Source organism: Phaseolus vulgaris, chromosome 8, assembly GCF_051622355.1.
Source record: "Phaseolus vulgaris cultivar YP4 chromosome 8, ASM5162235v1, whole genome shotgun sequence".
Taxonomy (NCBI): Eukaryota; Viridiplantae; Streptophyta; class Magnoliopsida; order Fabales; family Fabaceae; genus Phaseolus; species Phaseolus vulgaris.
In genome coordinates, this window is record NC_143505.1 from 55,280,734 (window position 1) to 55,297,985 (window position 17,252).

Sequence of the window (17,252 nt, forward strand, 5' to 3'; positions counted from 1 at the left end):
ATTACCAGTTTATTCTTAATAAAAAGTAAACTCTGCAACATCCTTCTTCATCTGCACCCTCTATATAGTCACAATATTATTTTCTCTTGCTTTTTTTTTCTTTTCTTTTGGAGAGCACTTCCACATCCCATTTCTTCTACATTATCTCCCAAAGATACAATTCCGAAATACAAATACGCTATGCAATGTGTGGCAAATTCTCCATCCAGTACATACTTTCTCACTTCACATCCATTTTGAAGGTCTTTTAATCTTTTTAAAAAATTTAAACAATGTAGCATCTCTCATTTTTAAATAATCTAAGCTACACCTCAATACCTCCTTTCCAATAGTAGTGTTGGAAACAACAGTTTCCATCATTTGACATATTTTAAATTATTGCATAAGATAAATTCACACATGTTTCTTGTAGTTAATTTTTTTTTTCAAACAATATCACATAGATTCTATCGAGAAAAATAATCATTGTTGCACTTGCAATGATTTCATAAAGTGAACTGTTATTGCAATCTAAAACAAATTGTGAACCATTGTTAATGTTGTATTCTATTTTTGTACCTTGCTTATTTTTTCCCCAGTGATACAATAAAGGAACGAAAACACATTACCACTAATAAACATCACAAAATCTACCTCAATTACCAACATTCACTACTAGTCATTACAACCTACCAACAACCACCAATTGAAAACGAAGAAAAACACTCTCCACTATACTTAGAAGAATATTGTTGAAATTAAAAAAACATGAAGGTGCATATAAAGTTATGGAGATGTAAGAAGAATTTATCCAATATAATATGCTAATCCTAAATAAGAAATTTGTATTTTGAATTAGACAATCCAAAATATATAAATTTTGTATTATAGATTGTATAATAAAGAATATACAACACAAATGTTAACTCTTATGTTAACTTTCAAATTTTACAATCCATAAAATTTCTGAATTTTACACTATCGAATTAAAAAAAGTATCCATGAAAAAAAGCACTTTTAGGATTTACAAAATTATGAAGGTGCAAAAAGAAATGATGAGGCGCGGAAGAATTTTCCTTCAACTGGTTACAGAAGAGAGCCCATACTCTTCTGCAAAAAAAAAGCACTTATAGGATTTACAAAATTATGAAGGTGCAAAAAGAAATAATGAGGTGCGGGACAAATTTTCCTTCAACTGATTACAGAAGAGAGCCCATACTCTTTTTTGGCCCATGACTCCATTAGTATTTTGGACCAAAAAATTCATTAGTAAAATCATTGTTTTAATATGGACTCATAAATAAGTTTTTTTTAATTGAAAAATATTTATTATATAGGCAATTCTTTTTAATTTTAATATTGTATGTATAAGGTCCATATTAAAATAAAATTTTATTAATAAAAAGCTTTAATAAAAGTAAATGTTTTCATGGACATTTTTGTAAAAAAAATATTGTATTGTGAAATTTAATATATAATAATAAGTTAATAGAAATACATTAGTAATCGTGTTACATGAGCGTTCACCAATAAGAAAGAAAACAGGTTGAATAAAACTTGAAAATGTACCGTTAAAGGGTAATTCAGTAAAAAAAACAAAGCCAAAGCTTTCTCTCACTTTTATTTTATAGAAAAGTGATTAAATTATTCCAACTAATTTTCAACCTGACTTTATATATATATTATCAATATTTCATATTTAAAATACATTCACACAGTTACCATACAGATATTGAAAATTACATTTCAATAGTTTAATGGAGTAAGAATAGTTCATTAGATTTGTTCAATAAAGTCTAATAGAAAAATTCACTTCATAATATTAATTATTTAAAACATGAATGAAATCAAAATATTTACTTTTATTAAAAGCTTCATTATTCAAAATCATGAAACATATTTTAAAAAATAAAATATCATAAATATTTACTATTTATTATTCAAATACAATCATTAATATCTCAATTCCTATTTATTCATTACATCCACATTTTATCACTAAAGTATACATAGGACACTTAATTCATACATCATCACTTAAATATAAGTTTTTTTTAATAGCATTACTCGATTAATATTGATTTTCCCTTATTCAAATTATGAAGCAACACTTATACGGTAAGATATATCATTTAAATGTTATTAGAATATTTAAATGTACATTTAAAGGAGAGAAACTTGATTTTGTCTCTTTTTCACTCAGTGTTTGAGTACCCAAATTCTAAGAAAAAAGAAAAATATTTGTTTTTCATTTAAGCCATATTCATCCCTCAAACTATTAATCATGGATTAAAAAAAATTATATTGTTTGAGTAACTAAATTAACATTTATACATGATACTCTGTCATTAATGCTATCTTACAACATTCAATGACATTATGTTTGAATGAATATCACAATGTAGATATCTTGAAAGTATCATTTTTACCGGGACATTACTAAAATTAAAATTTAGTTTTATTATTAATTGAATTAAGACAGATTTTCTCTTATTTTTCAAAACATTTTTTTTCTCAATATTAATGTCTCAATTCAATTACAATAAAACGTTCAATTTGTTCATCAATAATATACCAAGTTTACGTACTAACTAGTTATTTATTATTTATATAAAATAATTGCAACATTCAAGACCGTATAAACCTTGTTTAGAAAACAATTACAGATAGGTATCTAATCCAACAAAACGATATATTGTTAAAACATAACTAGTTTTACATTAATTCACTAATAGGTATCTAACATGCTTTCAATTTATGTAACTTCCCTAGTCTCTTAATACTCAGTTTTTCAAAGTTTCAGATAAAATCCTTAAAAAACCTAGTTCAATAACCTAATATATTACTATACATGTACACTATCCATATTAATCTATTTTAATCAAATTTTAAATAATATAACACTAAAAAAAATTCAAATATAATTAATTATTATGTTGACTAAATTAGATATTATTTTAAAAATTAAAAAATTACTGTATTTAAAATAGTTTTTATTATTAATAAAAATTTATAAAATAATTTATATATTAGTATCTAAATTAGCTATTAAGATTTTAACAACTAATATTTTAGAATTTAAATTAGTAATTTAGAATATAAAAAAGTAAATAGCTAAATCTTGATAATTAATAACTAAATATCACTTTAAAAGCTATTTTATAAATTTTTATTAATAATAGAAACTATTTTAAATATCAATAATTTTTTTAATTTATAAAATAGTATCTAATTTTATTAGATAATATCTAATTATTTTTTTATTAATTTTTAAAATTAATTCATGTAAATCTATATGTTAATTGAAAATATAATAAACTAATCTTAATTTATTTTTATAACTTTTAAAATTATGGAATAGAATATAAAAAAATGAATATTAAAGAGATAATTTTTTTAAAAAATAAAAACAAATTAATTTTACATTATACATAGCTTCTTAATCTTATAAAAAGTAAAATGAAAAGTCACTAAAAATATATTTAATTTGTTTGGAAGTTTTGAATTTGATTGTATGCATGTGAATGTGAAGAGGTGAAGGCAAAGGTATATGAGAAACACAAAATGTCGAATTTAGAATTTATTTAGGGCAACAAAATGGTGCTTCTGAATGGCTTCCGTACCATTCCAATAGTGGCTAAAACAGTCTTTTTGAGAACCAAAGGACATTTCAGTGAGGCCACTTCTGGAGTTTGTGGGGACCCTTGCATGCTTCACTGTTTTTCAGGAATACTTTCGTAAACCATGTTGCTTTTTTTCCTAACCAAAAAATAATAACTAGCTTATTCAGGGTGTTACACACTTGCACTTTCCCTTCCCATCATTTCACTAATTAATATTAATGCTTTTCTTCACTTTATTATTCTTGGATTGCACTTTACTTTCTTCTCAATTCTTCTTCTTCTTCTTCTTCTTCTTCTTCCTCATCAACCTTTTCCTTTTCTTCTTTCCCCATACCTATTTCTTTCTCTTTTGTATTCATCTCAAGCTACAACAATGGCAGACATTACCCATCTCCCTATGGAACAGCTTCAGGACCTTGAATGCTGTCTAGACTCTAATCCTCCCTGGGGTATGTACTATCTTCTATATTTTGCTCCCTCTCATTTCTTTCTCTTGTTTTAATATACGAATATAAAAAAACTAGTTTTTGTGTTTCTCTGTACCTTTTCAAGTTGCTTATCTCACTTGTCACACATATTTTTTCTATTCTTTTTCGTCATCTTCTATTGCCATCCGGCAAAAAAGGGTGTATTTTTGTGAGCAAAAGTGGGTGCTTGTTACATATTTGGTTTTGAACTTTGATGATCATTTGTGGACTGAAAACAAAGGAAGAAGAAGGTTGTCTGTTTTGAAGAACAAATGACAATGTTTTGTGTTTTCTAAAACCGTAGTTACAAACCCAAATGGATGGGATAGATGAAATGATTGAAAGTTTTTTTTTTTTTGGTCTTGAAGCCATTGCATGGGCTAGGTTTTCTTCCATTTGGGTTTGTTAGTTTTGAATGCGTTGCTTCAAAGAGTGTGAGACTAGGCTATTACTTCGGTTCTGGTATTATATGGATTGAAAAGTTGAGATTTTTATGTTATTTAGATAGAGTTGAGAGTTTGAAGTTTTCTGTTTTTTGGCCTTTTTCTTCTGGGGTTAGTTAGATTTTAATTTGAGTGCATTATTATAGCATTCTCGTTTTTAAATAGAAATCTTGATATCGTTGTTTTTCGTCTTCATTTTAAGTTGTCTTTTAGCTATTTGAAATAGTGATCACTGTTTCTAAGAAGGCTTTTAATCATGACCATTATAATGTAATTACCACTTTGCCCCACCTCTTCTGGCGTGGTTCAAGGAAAAAAATGGTTACTAATAACGATCGAATAAGTGGCCCTACATATTAATTCATAACTAATATGCATATTAGAAAAGTGTTGGAGTAGATAAGTCTTCGTCAAATAAGTGTTTTTTTTGTTACTTTTTTATTCGTAGATAACAGCGTAACTCTATTTATATATATATATTCATCTTCCTAAAAACATGGTGGTTAGTTATTTTTTCAATTTTTATATGATAATGAATCACAGAAAGAACATTAAGGCATCCTTTTCACAATGCAATTTATACAAAAAAAAATCCAAAATAAGATGAATAATATTTCTTAGAAGTTAAAATGACTTGTTAAGCCGGATGATAATGAGCCAAAAAAATGTTATGAGTGATATTTATAATAAACGCAAGTTAACTTTATTCACAAGAAAGTGATTTGAAATGTTAGAGAAGTGTTTAGCCAATAGTAGGCGTTGCTCTCCTGTGTTGGAGATTTGTCTAGTATATGAGAAAAAGAAAGAATTTTTTATGTGACACCATGGAGGGGTGTCCCACATGTATTAAAGGTATGTTTGAAACGTCAACACATAGACACACCGGCTCACTTTATTGACTTGTGTTCAAGTAGTGTATAAAAAAACAAGATAGGGGTATTTGTAGATATCATAGAAAGAAACCCTGCACCAAATTTTCATATATCTGTGTGTGAGAAGTGTAGTTAAGTTAAAGAGTTGAGGATGAAATGCACAGTATACATATAGGTCTATTCTAGTGAGAGAATGCATATGGATAGGCTTCATAGATCCAATAATAGTCACTAAGGTAGATATCATCTTAGAATCTAGATTTTGGGTGAAACTCAATTATATAAAATTGACTTCTAAGATAAGGCCTGCATGTTTTGGTCATGTGTCTAGATGATGTAGAATCTCCACCAGAATCCATGCGCAAGATATACACAATTTTGGCATGAAGTTTGTCTTCTTGTTTTGTAATCAATGGTTTGAAATTTTGAATTGCAATTTAGATTGTGACCTGGGGTATCAATGTTCCCATTTTCCTTTACATTTTCTTTCTTGTTGGCTCACTGTGAATTTCTTGTCTTGCAGCTGAAGCTATCCTACTTGCATTTCAAAATTATATATTGATGTTGGGAACAAGTGTGATGATTCCTTCATGGATTGTTCATGCCATGGGAGGAAGTGATGTATGTTGAATTTCTGCTCATATGTAAAACAATTATTGCATTTCACACATTTATTGCTGATATTTACATGTTCGTGATTTGGATATTGATACCACCAGGGTGACAAGGCACGGGTGATACAGACACTGCTCTTTGTAGCTGGCGTTAACACACTTCTCCAAACGCTTTTTGGAACCAGATTGCCTACAGTAGTTGGAGGAGGTTCATCTGCATACATATACCCAATTGCTTATATTATCACCGACTCATCATTACAACAAATTAGTGACCCTAATGAAGTAAGTTTCGTCATTCCCTTTCTTCACCACTGTTAGGTTCAGAGGACATTACATTTTTTTATTTGTAACATCTAATCATTAGCAATTAGCAATGATAATCCTTTGTCCATAATTGATTTTGGGACCTGCAAACCTTTATAAGCACTGAATCCTCTACGGGAGCTTCCAGACTCAACATTCCTAAGCACATAACCAAGGATTTATTATTCTCAACAAAATTCAATTATTGTTCTTAAGTGAAACATACCAGGTTTAGTTGTAGATAGGCTAATTATTGATCACTGGGAAAATCATCTATTTAGGTTTTACCAACTTTGCTATATCCACTTAGTATGAGGTTGTCAGTGAAGTTTAAAGTGAGGGCTCACTTTTTGACATTCTCTTTCTAACACTATAGTATTGTTTGAAATTTTTTGGGACTCACCTAGTGGACCCTACACATTCAATGACTCTCACATGAGTTTGAGTCTGAGTAAATTTCAAACAATAATAAATAGCGTGTTACTACTTACTAGCATTTCGTCTAACATATAATATTTTTGTACTCAATTATGATTAAACATCCTCTGAATGTGTGGACTTAATTTTGGATAGATGACAGCGGTATCCTAATATAATTTGGGGATTGATAGGAGACCGATATACTGTGAAGGATGAACACCAGGAGAAATAGGCAGTGAACAGAGAATCGAGAATCATATACAATTTCTAATTGAATATATTTGATTGGTGAGGAGGAGTGGTTAGAATGGGGGTGAGGGAGTTAAGCTTGGAATAAGGGAGAACTTTAGGCTATCTCAAATACCATGGACTAATACGTGGTATTTCATCTTCTACTTCTATATCACCTAGATCAGAGTGGAACCCTACCATCTACCTGTTCAATGTTGATCACAATATTTCTTTTGTACTGGTTTGGTTCCTAGGAGTTGGTATCAAAGCATTCCACCACATCTCAACTGCAAACAAGAGGCACAAGGTCGTGATATCAGCATTGCAGTGTGGTTCTGGGACTAGTCGATGGACTAATATACAGTCAGCTCAAATAGGTGCTGGGCTGTGGAGTGTGGCGGGATGTTAGGTTCAGTTGGGAGATATGACTCCAGTCTCACATTGGAACTATGAAATTTTATTGTGTGGTTTATAAAGCCTTGGGCATCTAATTACAATTACTAGCTTTTGTTGTGTGGCTCTCCTAATGTGTTCTTATTAAGGAGCAACATAAATTATGTAAACTTTCATATAAATCCAGTTAAATTTCTCTTTTGTTTGGAATAAGAGATTTTGCGATGTGATTGCTTTGCAGAGATTTATACAAACAATGCGAGCAATACAAGGAGCTTTAATTGTAGCATCAAGTATTCAGATAATCCTGGGTTACAGCCAAATCTGGGGACTCTTTTCAAGGTTACTAGTAACATGTGACATGTTTGAGTTGAAAATGTCTAAATAAATTTCAAGCATTTATTTTTTTGGATCTTCTCTCCAGATTTTTCAGTCCCCTTGGTATGGCACCTGTAGTTGGATTGGTTGGATTAGGATTATTTCAACGTGGATTCCCTGTGGTAGGTGTGGCTCAAATCGCCATCTTAATTGTGATGATCTCTGTACTAATTTTTTTGACAAATGGTCTTCTATTGACACAGTTTATGTGAATGCAATGCAATATCAACATCTAGAACAAAGTTTATTTTGAATAATGATAAACTGTAATATTTAAGGAACTTCTCTAGAATCCAATCTTTGAGGCTGTTACCTATTTAAGTGATTCCAATTCAATATTGATTTTTTATCCTTCTTTTCAGCATATATGCATTGAGGGCTTTCTCTACTTTTTATCTTCAAATTATTTGGTAGTAGCATAATTATTAATTTATATACAGAGATATTGAGAACATTTTCGGTAGCAAAATTCTTTGATTCACCATGTTTACTATATTTCTGAATTATTTGATAATGGCATAATGCGTTATTTTATTTGCATGCAAACATTGATGGCATTTTCTTCATCAAAATCTTGTAATTGGCCATGATCTCTCTATAAGCTTGATGATTGCCATATTTTTCATACCATGTTTATAAATTTACTCAATGTTTTCTATTATCATCTTTTTCAGTTGGGGGATTGTGTAGAAATTGGTATACCAATGCTGTTGTTGGTAATTGGTTTGTCTCAAGTAAGTGCTTTAACTAGAAATTTGTGGTGTGCATCAAATTATAAATCTTTTCCTAAGACAATCAAACTTGCTATAAAGTGCAGTATCTAAAGCACGTGAGACCATTTAGAGATATCCCTATCTTTGAACGTTTTCCAGTGCTGATTTGTGTGCCAATTGTTTGGATCTATGCTGTTATCTTGACCGCCAGTGGAGCTTACCGACACAAGCCAGACACAACACAAAATAGTTGTCGAACAGATCGAGCTAATCTGATATCTACTGCCCCATGGTGTGTGAAAAAACATGTTCTAATTTCTTTTGATATGTTTCAAGTTGCTGACTTCGTAGGTTTCTTCATGTTGTACTAGGTTCATGTTCCCATATCCTTTCCAATGGGGTCCACCTACATTTTCTGCTGGCCATTCATTTGCCATGATGTCAGCGGTTATTGTCTCAATGGTAGAGGTATTTATTCTCATTCCTTATTATTTTATTTTAATTTTTGGATTGACTTGGTCTGTATAGCTTTATTGTATTTATGTATGTGTTCTATCCCAGTGCATGTCATCTGTTGATACAGATTGACATTTTGAAATTTCGCCTAGGGGTCTTAGGTCCCCCAAAAGCCTCACAACGAGTTAAGAAACAAAACACTGATACAATCACCATATAGTCTCATCATCTCATGATATTTTTTGAATTTTCAACAATGCATTGACATCTTGACATTCACTTCTTGTTGCAGTCAACTGGTGCATATATGGCAGCATCTCGACTAGCAATTGCTACTCCTCCTCCTGCTTATGTATTGAGTCGAGGCATTGGTTGGCAGGTTATTAAAACTTCAATCTTGTGAGCAGTTATTAAAAGTTTCAATATTATAGGAAAGTTTATATGACTGATTGCTGGAGGTGATCTCTATCTTAACCAGGGGATTGGCGTCTTACTTGATGGTCTCTATGGATCAGTCACTGGTTCCACTGTTTCTGTGTAAGTCTTTATCTTCATTGAGTTTTAACTTCAATTGTGTACAATCATGTATCTTTCTATTGTAGCTTGATGAGCATCATGGCTGATTTTTCTAGGGAAAATGTGGGACTCCTTGGACTAACCCGAGTTGGAAGTCGCAGAGTTGTTCAGATTTCTTCTGGCTTCATGATATTCTTCTCTATTTTAGGTTGGTAGACACAAATCAAAGATTGGCCTGGGTTACACTAGAAGTAAACCGACAATGCTAGAATAGATAGTTTCACTTATGGTGTTTTTTTTTTTCTTTTTCTTCAATGATGTGTAGGAAAATTTGGAGCTGTGTTTGCCTCTATACCCTTCCCAATTTTTGCTGCACTGTACTGCATTCTCTTTGGCCTAGTGGGTATGTCGTATACTCTAAAATGAGATTTCATTGCAATGCATTACTCTTGCTCCTCAATTCTCAACTACTTTCCCTTGTTTACAGCTTCAATTGGAATATCATTTCTTCAGTTCACAAACCTGAACTCCATGAGAAATCTTATTATCATTGGTCTCACTCTGTTCCTTGGGATATCTGTTCCTCAATTTTTCAATCAATACTGGACTCCTTCACGACATGGCCTTGTTCATACTAATGCTGGATGGGTAAGTTTACTTTTCTTCAGCCAACTAATATTATGCTTTATGAAATAATATGTTACTGTCATGCTCTCTCTTTTCAGTCTTCCTCTAAGAAATTTGAACTTTTGAATTTTGTTTTGGTTTGTAACCTTGTTCTTTACACTTGTCATAATCAAATAGCCGCTTAGTAGTTTGCTTGCTCTTAATACAAAATTTTCATCTTTGCAGTTCAATGCATTCTTAAATACCTTATTCTCATCACCACCAACAGTGGGTTTGATAGTGGCAGTGTTGCTTGATAACACTCTTGAGGTAGAAAGGTCAAAGAAAGATCGAGGAATGCCATGGTGGGTGAAGTTTAGAACGTTTAAAGGAGACAATAGAAACGAAGAATTCTATACGTTGCCATTCAATCTCAATAGGTTCTTCCCACCTACATGATCTTAATGAAGATTATCAGGGTACATCAGATTTTCTTGGAGTTGCATGTTCCAGCATTCATGAGGTAGGACTAACAAAAGCTACTTTTTCATTGACTACCAGCCAATTTTTTTGTGGACCCCATGTGAAATCGTGGTCCTACAACAGTTAAGGATTCTAAAGCATTTGGTCCATGTTCAGGAGATGCAATAATTGCTCCTTACTGATGAGTAATGAGTTGTTTCTCGATGTACATGCCCACCAAATGAATTTAGTGAATTTACTGTATAGTTTTCTCTTTTTGTGCTGCTGTCAAAGCAGCTTTTCTTTACGTAGGATTCATGATATTTCATTTTGCAAACGATAATAGAAAGCAGGTTTTTTATGACTGAAAGGGGCACCAAGCCAAAATCAAGCAAAACTCTAACCTGTCAACCAAACATTTCATGCATGGATATAGTAATTAACGCATTAATGATGTGACCCTTTATTTGCAAGGGCATCTGTATCAAAATTACTCTCTATGAAGATGTGGTGGACTTATATGGAATGATTCCTCTGACTAAAGGCCTGAATGGCACGTTATGTAACCATTTCTCTGTCTGAAGCCCTTCAACCAACAAAAGAATTTAAGCATATTTTATTGTTTCAAATAGAGAAGTAAACCAAACCAAAAGGAGAGATAGAGACATTAGAAAAGCAAATAGGGAGCCCCTAGGACAAGAAGGGAATCTGATAAGGTGCGTTACTGCGTTATTAAGGATTTGTATGGTTTAATAGAGTGAAATGAAAGGTGTGGAAATAGAAAGAAACCAATAGGCTTCAACTTTCTTCCATTTTTAATAACCAAGCAGTTAAAATTAATGCCATTCTATGTCTTTTAACCAGAGGCTATCAAGCACATCTTAAATGTTTGTTGCAGTTGTCAAGAATTAGAATCAAATACAAAACTCAATTTCATTTTACAAGAAAAATGCTAGATAACACCAAAGTTAATTACACAAAATACAAAGAATCTGATTGATTCATAATAATATAAGATTGTGTCTGTATATTTAAATGAATTAGATCAAACACTAATATAAAACTGTGTTATTCCACCATCAACTCCATTTAATTACATTGTATATGCTCTATTTCACTGCTTTAAGATTTTCTTACACAAATTGAATCGCAACAAATATGCTACTTTTTGAAACACTTTGTAAAAATAGTCTTATTCTTTCAATAAATGGATTGTTTTTATTAAGAAAGAGGATAATTAATTTAAGATCATATTAGACATAAAAAAGTTGGATTATTGTGAATGGAGGAAGTACAAAGTTGAATAAAAGTGATTTAAACTTTTATTTTTCTATAAACACATTTTTAACTTTTTTTTCTAAAGAAAATATCTTTAGAAACTTTTTTTAACATTTTTTTAGTTTATTAGTTTTAATATCTTTAGTTCTAATTTGAGTTTCAACATCTTTAAAAGAAATTAGCAATAATATGAAATATCTTATACCACTATATAATCTTTTAATCTAAATATACATTTAATTTATAATTTGAAATATCTCTTTTTTACAAATTTTAACTATAATATACTTTGTACGTTTATAAAATAAATATTTATTATGGGTATTGACCAAACTTCTATTTATAGTCAGCTAAAGATAAAAAAAGATAGAAAAACATATGCAAAATTTTATCTGCAAGATACTGATATATGGTAAATGAGAGTGAAATACGGAATGTCTACTAATAAAATTTCATAACTGGAACAATTTATGGCACACCACCAATTTATTTCCAAATATTTCTAGAAAAGCTGCAACACATTACAAGCAGCATAAACAGAGGAAAGAAGAAGTGAAGTTATTATAGAAAAGAAAAGCATGTTCAATGATTTTGAAGTTGTCCAAGTACAATGGTGTTGAGTGTCTCCCTCATTAAAGGTGACTTAGGCATCACAAACTTGTTGTACACATCTTCCATGGTTGGACGAGAAAATGGTCTTTCATTCAAACAAGCAAATGCCACTTTTGCAATCAAGACCACCTCCAGCACAACTGGCATCACTGGAAGAGGAAGTCGTTGGTCTATCACATCCTTCAATGGCAAATTAGATGTCTCTGGTGTTGAAGAGGGTGAATGCATCCAAGAAATGAGATCTCGTGGATGATTTCCCATTATTATCTCCATACAAAGCACCCCAAAACTGAACACATCGCATTTCTCATTCACTTCCATGGTATAAGCAAGCTCTGCAGTACATCAAATTATGAAAATTATGTAACACAAAAGGTGGCAATGCTTGTTATTGAAACAATTGTAGAGTTTCTTAAGATGTACAAAAATTAAAGGGCCTAACCTGGTGCAGCATATCCATAAGTGCCAGCAAACGAAGTTAAATTTCGTGAATTAGGATCTAGAATCTTTGCTGTTCCAAAGTCAGATATTCGAGCTTCATATTCCAAACTTATAAGAACATTCTTGCTTGATATGTCACGATGAACAATAGGAGGAGAGCAACCATGATGCATGTAATACAAAGCATTTGCCAAACCTTTAATAACGTTAACCCTCTTATTCCAATCAAACATTTCTGCATGTGTGTCGTTGTTTAGTACTTTATCCAAGCTGCCACATTCTAGGAACTCATAAACCAATAAACAATGGCGTGGATGTTCACAAAACCCATGCAACTTCACAATGTTACGATGTTTGATTTTTGTCAAGGCTCGAACTTCAGTTGTAAAAGCCTTAAAATCAAGCTTTTCCCTGTCAACTTCAACTTGAAGTTTTTTCACAGCAACAATGTGGCCAGAGGGTAAGATGGCTTTGTAAACACATCCAAACCCTCCTCTTCCGATGAGATATTTGTCATCGAAATCATTTGTTGCTTCGATGATATTTTCATACATTATTTTGCCATCATAATGCAATACAGAAAAAGGATCTCGAGCTTGTTCTTCTTTCTCTAGCTTTTTTATTTTTCTTGCTTTTACAAAATGAATATATAGTGAAACTCCAACCACAAATAGTGCACCCAAAGGAAGGAAAATTTCCAACATCATGGCCTTTTTATCACGAGGATTGTGATTCAACAACCGCGGGCAAGGCATCAGCCCGGAAGCATAGCCACACAAGTTTTTGTTGGATTTCAATGCTTCAAATGGAGCGTTAAGGAAGGCTCGACTATTAGGAATTGGACCCTCTAATTGGTTGTTAGATATGTCAACATTTGTCAAACTCATCATATCCTTGAAACTGGAAGAAATGTTTCCAGTGAGATTGTTGTGGGAGAGGTTCAAGTTTTCCAACATCTTCAATTTTCCAAGTGCTGCTGGAATTTTTCCATTTAAAAAATTACAACTAAGATCAAGATTTTGAAGATATTGCAATTGGCTAAATTCAGATGGAATGCTTTCCATTAATTTGTTATGGCTTAAGTTCAAGTGATATAACTTGTGCAACCTTCCAAACCGTTTTGGGATTGGACCACTTAAACCATTTGCTGCAAGATCAAGGTACTGAAGTTGCTCTAAGGAACCAATTTCAGTGGGAATGTTGCCCGAAAGTTGGTTCTTACTTATGAAGAGTTCAGACAAGTAGGTCAAGTTCCCAAGTTCTTTTGGAATCTTTCCTGTTAGACGATTTGAAGACAGTTCAAGCTTTTGTAATTTAGGTGCCTGGCCTAGCTCTGGGGGTATACCACCGAATAAATTATTGTATGAGATCATTAGGCCTATGAGATTATGACATTTGACCCAATTTGATGAAAGTTGACCGTTTAAGGCATTTCTACTCAGATCAATGTACTCCAGATTTGGATATACACCAAAATCATTTGAAATATTTCCGATCAACATATTTTCTGCAAGGTTGAGCCTTTTAAGACTGGAGCAGTTCTTCAAACTTGTTGGAATTGGACCAGTCAAATGATTCTCATTGGCTGCAAAAAATAAAAGTGACCCTCCAAGGCAAATATATTGTGGCAAAGGGCCAGTAAAATGATTAGAGCTTAGTTGCAAGTTTACTAAATTGGTAAGGTTACTTGTTGCTGTTGAAAAACTTCCAGTAAGTTTGTTCACATGAAGTAATAGGAAGGTAAGCTTGGTCAAATATCTGAAGGTAGAGGGAATAGGTCCAGAAAGATTGTTTACTGCAAGGTTAAACTTTTCTAGATTGACCAAGTTTCCTATGGAAGCAGGAATTGATCCAGAAAGCTTGTTGTCAGACATGGACAATTTAATGAGTTTTGTCAAGTTTCCAAGAGAGGAAGGAATTGATCCATGTAGTTTATTACGAGTGAGCTGAAGTGTCCTCAAATTAGCCAGGTCTCCTATGGAAGACGGGATTGGCCCTGAAAGTTGATTTGTTGACAAAATGATTGTTGTGAGAAGATGAAGTCCTCGCAACTCCTCAGGAATAGGACCAGAGAGAAGGTTATTATGGAGGATAAGTTGTTCTAAATTTGTTAAGTTTCCAACAGAAGGGATTGTACCAGAGAGATGGTTGGATGATAAATCAAGTGTAACAAGATTTTTCAACACTCCAATTGTTGAGGGGATGGAGCCAGAAAGTTGATTTTCTCTCAAGAACAGATACTCCAAGTTATGCAGTGCCCCTATTTCTTGGGGGATGGAATCACTAAAATGATTACGATCCATTTTCAACTCAGAAATTTTGGACATGTTACCAATTTCGCGGGGAATAGGTCCATTGAGGTTGTTGTAACTTAAACACAACCTCATAAGCTTTGGAAATGATGAGAAACTGAGATTGAGAAGTGTACCTTTTAGTCCAAATTTTGCAAGATTTATAGTGCTGACAGAGTTGGATTCATCACAAACTATTCCCTTCCATTTGCAAGGGCTAGTAAAAGTAGACCAAGAAGACAAGGAAACCTGGCTTTGGTTATCAAGGCTGGCTTTCCACCTCAATAGAGCACTTGCTTCAATGTCTTCATCTTCAGCAGCTTCATAGCCAACCATAACAGTACCGTTGGCTAAAGAAACACCAGAAACTTCCAAGGAAGAGAATCTTAAAAGTGAAAAGAAAAACGTGATGAGAATAAACTGAAATGTTACAAGCTTTGTGCACCTCATGTTGCACTTTGAGGCAAGAGATGAATCCTCACAGAATATGTTTTGCTTTCTGCACAATTGTAGTCAATTGTTGTATTCCTCACTTCAAATAGGGTCCATTACTTCAATACTCTTATTGTCGAGATGAAGTCGGTCGGAATTTGAATGGACTTCGAGTGGTCATTTTTCAAGCTTTAATGAGTTGGCTCCAAAAGAATGAGGCATTTCACCTGTTGTAGACAGTATTCCGACGCTCAAGTCAGTAAAGTCATCAAATTCTATGTATATAGTAAGTATTGTGTCAAATATAAAGATGAATCGACTCCCTATAAGTGGTCATCTTGACACTGTCATATAATATAAAATATAAATATACTTTATGTAGGTCGGAGTATTATGTCATATGATCAAAACATTTATATAACATAATAATGAATATTGCGAAGTATATGAGATCATTTATGTAATATAACGAGAGACATTGTATAAGTATACCACCAAATTACTTGTCTATTGAATTCATGTTAATTGTGTGTGAGATTTTATGATATTAATTCTAGAAATCATGATGTTGGGCCATCGGGTGAGATTCCAGCGTACCCGTGACAGTACAAATACTATTTGCATTAAAAAGAGCAAGCAGCGAGAAATGAAAAGTTCAACGCTCCTTCATCTTATCTAAGTTTGTCCACTTTCTTTTTAACATGATTTCCATTCCTGCACATTTAAAATATTTTTTTCGTGTAAGAAAACCAAATTTACAAGCTTATCATATTATCAGCATGTTTGCATTTTAGATCCAGAAGTTCTGACAAATTCACATCCAAAAATATGAAATAAAGCAAATATATCTTAGTTTGAATATTGATTCTGTTCCGTTCCTGCTCAGGGTGAAAAGTTTTCGTGCTCTTGTCTTTTGTTATGGGTTTCAGTTCTTGATAGGAATGTTGAAGAATTGTATGTAAAAGTTAGTTCTCAATCTTAGTTAGTTGATTATAATAAATGATGAATACATTTGTACTGTAAGGTAAGATAATGTTGATCAACCTAAACCTCTTTATAAGGATGAATTAATTAAACTTAGAAAATTTTACCTATTATCTCTGTTAATCTTGTTATTATAATGTTAAATAAGATTTAATCAACGTAGTTATTGGTGACCAAATATTACAGATTTTAATCCAACGCAGAAACAGTGCATCATGGATCATGTTGGCAACATATCATCCCTATTAAGAGACTTGAATGTTTGATAGTACGTAAACATACACCTATATTCATTCTACATAAATAATTCTGGTTTTTTTCTTAGAATAGTGTAATTTACTTTCAAATTTCTTAAAATGGGTAAATTTTTTTTCCTGAAATGAGTAGATCACCAACACGGAATACGATTTCTTAGAAGAGAAAGGACTATCTTGACACACATTAAGTGAAAAATTTGTGTTTGGATTCAATAGGAGATTTAAGAGGGTGGATTTAAAGTGATTTGAGATTTGAGTATATTAGTTTAGATTTGTAAAATTTTTTTTATTGAAATTTATAAGTGATGTAATAATGGAGTGAAAGTTTGTGAGTAACTTGATAGATATAATAAATTTAAAATAATTATAAATAATTTAATATAAAAGCATAATTTTTTTTTCTCTAAATTCAATTTGTCATGTCACCTTCCATTATTTATAGTTTTAACTTGGTTATGTTGTTTTGTGTGTATGACCA

The 17,252-nt window shown here is 32.0% G+C and overlaps 2 protein-coding genes across 10 annotated transcripts; one reads left to right on the plus strand and one right to left on the minus strand.

Annotated features, from left to right (window-relative positions):
- Positions 1-3,728: 3,728 nt before the first annotated feature.
- LOC137823687 (nucleobase-ascorbate transporter 1) lies at positions 3,729-10,849 on the plus strand. Of its 7 annotated transcripts, none has more exons than XM_068628913.1 (14): positions 3,729-4,051; positions 5,908-6,005; positions 6,104-6,283; positions 7,590-7,690; positions 7,773-7,848; positions 8,401-8,460; positions 8,544-8,731; positions 8,811-8,907; positions 9,188-9,274; positions 9,374-9,432; positions 9,528-9,619; positions 9,737-9,814; positions 9,899-10,059; positions 10,264-10,849. In XM_068628913.1, the coding sequence occupies exons 1-14, from the start codon at positions 3,976-3,978 to the stop codon at positions 10,474-10,476; spliced, it is 1,566 nt and encodes a 521-aa protein (XP_068485014.1). In that variant the 5' UTR covers positions 3,729-3,975; the 3' UTR covers positions 10,477-10,849. The 7 variants fall into 7 exon arrangements, with proteins under 7 accessions (XP_068485014.1, XP_090150325.1, XP_068485015.1 ...); XM_090294199.1 differs by having other exon boundaries at positions 3,790-4,051; positions 7,773-7,852; positions 8,539-8,731; XM_090294203.1 differs by having other exon boundaries at positions 3,847-4,051; positions 8,539-8,731.
- A 1,336-nt stretch (positions 10,850-12,185) lies between these two features.
- LOC137823681 (uncharacterized) lies at positions 12,186-15,719 on the minus strand. Of its 3 annotated transcripts, none has more exons than XM_068628906.2 (3): positions 15,584-15,719; positions 12,812-15,486; positions 12,186-12,704 (listed from the first exon to the last, which is right to left on the minus strand). In XM_068628906.2, exons 2-3 carry the CDS (start codon positions 15,435-15,437, stop codon positions 12,340-12,342), a joined length of 2,991 nt encoding a protein of 996 aa, XP_068485007.1. In that variant the 5' UTR covers positions 15,438-15,486; positions 15,584-15,719; the 3' UTR covers positions 12,186-12,339. The 3 variants fall into 3 exon arrangements, with proteins under 3 accessions (XP_068485007.1, XP_090150323.1, XP_068485006.1); XM_090294197.1 differs by having other exon boundaries at positions 12,812-14,395; positions 15,239-15,661; XM_068628905.2 differs by having other exon boundaries at positions 12,812-15,697.
- Positions 15,720-17,252: the final 1,533 nt, after the last annotated feature.

Excerpts from the sequence above, each read along its gene's own strand:
- LOC137823687 (XM_090294199.1), top strand. The coding sequence starts at position 3,976 with ATGGCAGACATTACCCATCTCCCTATGGAACAGCTTCAGGACCTTGAA. Across the intron at positions 6,006-6,103 it reads ATGCCATGGGAGGAAGTGAT|GGTGACAAGGCACGGGTGAT; the intron begins GTATGTTGAATT and ends TGATACCACCAG. Across the intron at positions 6,284-7,589 it reads AAATTAGTGACCCTAATGAA|AGATTTATACAAACAATGCG; the intron begins GTAAGTTTCGTC and ends ATTGCTTTGCAG.
- LOC137823681 (XM_068628905.2), bottom strand. The coding sequence starts at position 15,551 with ATGAGGTGCACAAAGCTTGTAACATTTCAGTTTATTCTCATCACGTTT. Across the intron at positions 12,705-12,811 it reads TTATGGATATGCTGCACCAG|AGCTTGCTTATACCATGGAA; the intron begins GTTAGGCCCTTT and ends GATGTACTGCAG.